The sequence below is a fragment of the Nannospalax galili genome, unplaced genomic scaffold (genome assembly GCF_000622305.1).
Source record: "Nannospalax galili isolate Female #2095 unplaced genomic scaffold, S.galili_v1.0 scaffold809, whole genome shotgun sequence".
In the NCBI taxonomy this organism is placed as follows: Eukaryota; Metazoa; Chordata; class Mammalia; order Rodentia; family Spalacidae; genus Nannospalax; species Nannospalax galili.
The window spans coordinates 2,666,543-2,670,080 of record NW_008360015.1 but is presented as its reverse complement, the minus strand read 5'-3'; the positions used below and the strand labels follow the sequence as shown (position 1 = coordinate 2,670,080).

The window sequence follows — 3,538 nt, the reverse complement described above, 5'->3', positions numbered from 1 at the left end:
CAGTGAGCTCCAGGTTCAGTGAGAGAACTTGTCTCAAAAAATAAGGTGGAGGCCGGGCGTGGTGGTGCATGCCTTTAATCCCAGCACTTGGTAGGCAGAGGCCCACAGAGGCAGGCAGATCTCCATGAATTCAAGGACAGCCTGATCAACATAGTGAGTTCCAGGCCAGCTGGGGCTACAGGGAGACCCTGTCTCAAAAACACCAAAAAATAAAAAATTCCAAATAGAAGATTGTAAGTGCAGTTGGTGCATTGGTGTGGAGGCAGAGAACACACTTTTGACCTCTTTTTGTGAGTCCAGTATAAGCCTGTCCAGATAAGGACATTGCAAGAAAAGGAATTTAGATCAATAGCTACCATGTCCATGGATGTAAAACTAATTAAGAATATTAGTAAATCAAATTTAACAATTAAAGGGAAAAGATAATACATTAGAACTAAGTTGGAGTTATTCTAAGAATAAAAGTTATTCAAAAATCATTTAGTGTAATTGACCACAGTAACAGAATAAAGGAGAAAGTCCATATGGCCATCTCAGTAGATTCAGAAGAAGCATTTGGTAGTATGTAAGTCAGAAAATGGGGACTATAATGAAACTTCCTAATTTGATAAAGAGCATCTAAAACAAAACAGCTTTTATACTTCAAGGTACACTATTGGGACAGGTCAAGGGTGCGCCTTTATCAGTCTTCACATACAGTGTCGTGTTACAGGCGTCACATAGTGTAATGAGTCAACGAAACCAGCTGAAGGAAGGAAGAAGAATAAATCACTTTGCAGATGTAATGTGTGCACACAAACACCCTATTAGATCTAACAAGTAAAAATTTCAAGCTTATGCCGGGCGTGGTGGTGCGTGCCTTGAATCCAGGCTAGCCTGGTCTACATAGCAAGTTCCAGGCCAGCTGGGGATACAGGGATTCTGTGTCTCAAAAAGTTGAAAAAAAAAAAACCTTTAGAGATGGCTCAGCAGTTAAGAACATTGACTGTTCTTGCAGAAGACCTGGGTTTGAATCCCAGCACCCACGTGGCAGCTAACAACTGTCCGTAACTCCAGTTCTAGGGGATCCAACAGCCTCTTCTGTCCTCCACAGGCATTGCATAACGTGGGTGCACTTACCTACATGCAGTCAATGCACACATACACATAAAATAAAATAAATAAAAATAATAAATAATTTTTTTAAAAACTAAATAAAAATAAGATGGAAGACCAGCAAGATGGCTCCATGAATAAAGATAACCAGCTACCAACCATAACTCACACACAGCATAGGAGAGAACTGATTCCTGCAAGATGTCCTCTGATCTCCACATATGCACTGTGACACATGCACACATACACACACACACACAAACACACACACACTAAACAAATAATTTAATTTAAAATAATAAGAATAGGGTGAAGAGCAACTGAGGGAAGACACCCCAATATCTGACTCCGGCCTCCATGCACACACAAACACATACATAGGCATGCAGCACACAAAAATAACAACAGAATGAATGAATATACTTTCTAAAAAGCAGGAAAATGCAGAGGATTCACCCTCACCTGTACTATTAACCGAATTTGGACTGTAAACTAGACCCACACAATCAGTAACTATGAAGCCCAAAAATGTTTCATTTTTCACTGTCTTCTGGGCATGACAAATCTCTGCCCTCATGAACTCACAGAAGATGTGGTTGCTCGCACAAGACCCACACAAGATCATCCAGACAATATTCCAGTGTGAATGGGGATGGACACACACCCCCCACCACTAGCTGAGGAGCTATTGACAACTGATGCCTTCCAGGGAAGGGAGAGTCCATCTACTTTAGGGGTGTGGCACGTGGTAGGTTGCCCGTGCTCCAGTGAATGGCTCTTCACTCATGCACATATGGGCAGCACTAATTAGAGTCAGTTGGTTATAAACCAAAACAGCACACAAAACTGGGAGGGAGATGAAAGAGGGTATCCATGAGGATTTGAAAGAGGGGAGTACAGGACAGGTGTGATCAAAACACATTGTGTGCATGCATGAGATCCTCAAATAGTAAATAAAAATATATTATGAAATAGTTTTATATTTTATATACTTTAAATATTAAATGTTTAAATGTCTTATAATATTTTAATGTTTGTTTTTAATATTTTATTTGATATTCATACACGGGAAAAATGAGTTTGTATCAAATCCACCCTCGAAATTCCTCCTCTATCCCAGAACCACCTTTCCCTCCCAACATCATATGTTCTCTTTTTTTTTTAAATACACACTGAGTCCATTCAGTGCTCACTGGATGTGCATGAGTGTGGGACCATCTAACTAAAAATATTTAGTTCTGATTCTCCCCGGTTCACATCTCTAGCTTCCCTCTTAATATATACGAAGATATTAGCTTTTTAAAGAGATATTTATTTATATTCTCAATACAGCACAAATTATGGAATTAGCAAGGATCACATCTGATACATATTTTGCTATTAGTCACCACAACAGTTCCTGTTTTCACTTGACATGACTGATCAAATTACAGAGAGATGGTTGTTCTAAGAATTTAAAGGGAACTGATAGACCTAACCAGATGTGAGAGGCGATGGCCCCATGAAGACCACAAAAGAGAGATTTACTGATCTGCCGTTAACTGAGTTATTCCATTTACATTGCCCAATACATGACAGTCTGTGGCACTGAGAAAACTCAATGGATGTGCTGAATCCTGAGTCATCCATCGAGGCCAGTAGATTAAGTTTTATCTTCATCTAGGTTTTATTCATGAGGTAAATTAAACTTTCCAATATTCCCAGACAGCTTTCTTGAAGAACACAGCAGAACTCCCAAGGGAAATTTATGCTCCTGTTATGATCTCATCTCGTGGCACAACCTTTAGGACAATGGGTTTTTCTGTTTGAAGAAGACCTTGTCTTCTTAATTTTATAGGAATCTGCAACAGTGTAACAAGAATATTAAAAAGAAATCAATGAATCATCAACAACCCCAAGAGAAAAGTAGAAAACATACATTTAGGATGATGATGTTTCACAAACATATAGAAACATTAAGCATCATATGTCTTGACCTCATTATTCTCCAACATGGGTATATCAGATGGTGAAGGCATTCATCCCAACATACATTTGGTAAAACATTTTTGCAACCTCCCTCTGCTTCCCTGGGCCAGCAGGACCTGCCAGGCTTCGCTCCTACTCACAGGCCTCTCTCTGGGATAAGCCCATCGCGCCCTCCTAGCCTTGACTCCCCCAGCTCTATTCACCTTCCCATCTCCCCCACAGCCCCATTCCTTCTCTTGGGGCCCCAGACACCTGGGGAACCAATGCTGCTTCCTGATCCTTTTCATCCAGACCAACCCAACTCCTCAGTGCAGTCCCCAGGAGCCCTTGGGGCCTCTTTCCTCCCCATCTGCCTTTCCATCTCTGGGTAGCACCGCCACCAGCTGCCCTAGACCAGCATCTTTCCTGGGCCAGGCTCCCAGGCCAGTCCAATCCCCAAATTCCAGAGGCCAAAATCGTTCCTGGAGGAATCCAA

At 41.3% G+C, this 3,538-nt stretch overlaps 1 protein-coding gene across 1 annotated transcript in view; it reads right to left on the bottom strand.

The window, feature by feature from the left end:
• Nucleotides 1-2,386: 2,386 nt before the first annotated feature.
• Nucleotides 2,387-3,538, bottom strand: part of LOC103726479 (cytochrome P450 3A11-like) — a 35,146-nt gene continuing 33,994 nt past the window's right edge. The window contains exon 13 of the mRNA XM_008824074.2: nucleotides 2,387-2,936. Within this exon, the coding sequence (XP_008822296.2) occupies nucleotides 2,841-2,936 (96 nt within the window). The 3' untranslated portion in view covers nucleotides 2,387-2,840. The remainder of the gene's footprint in view (nucleotides 2,937-3,538) is intronic.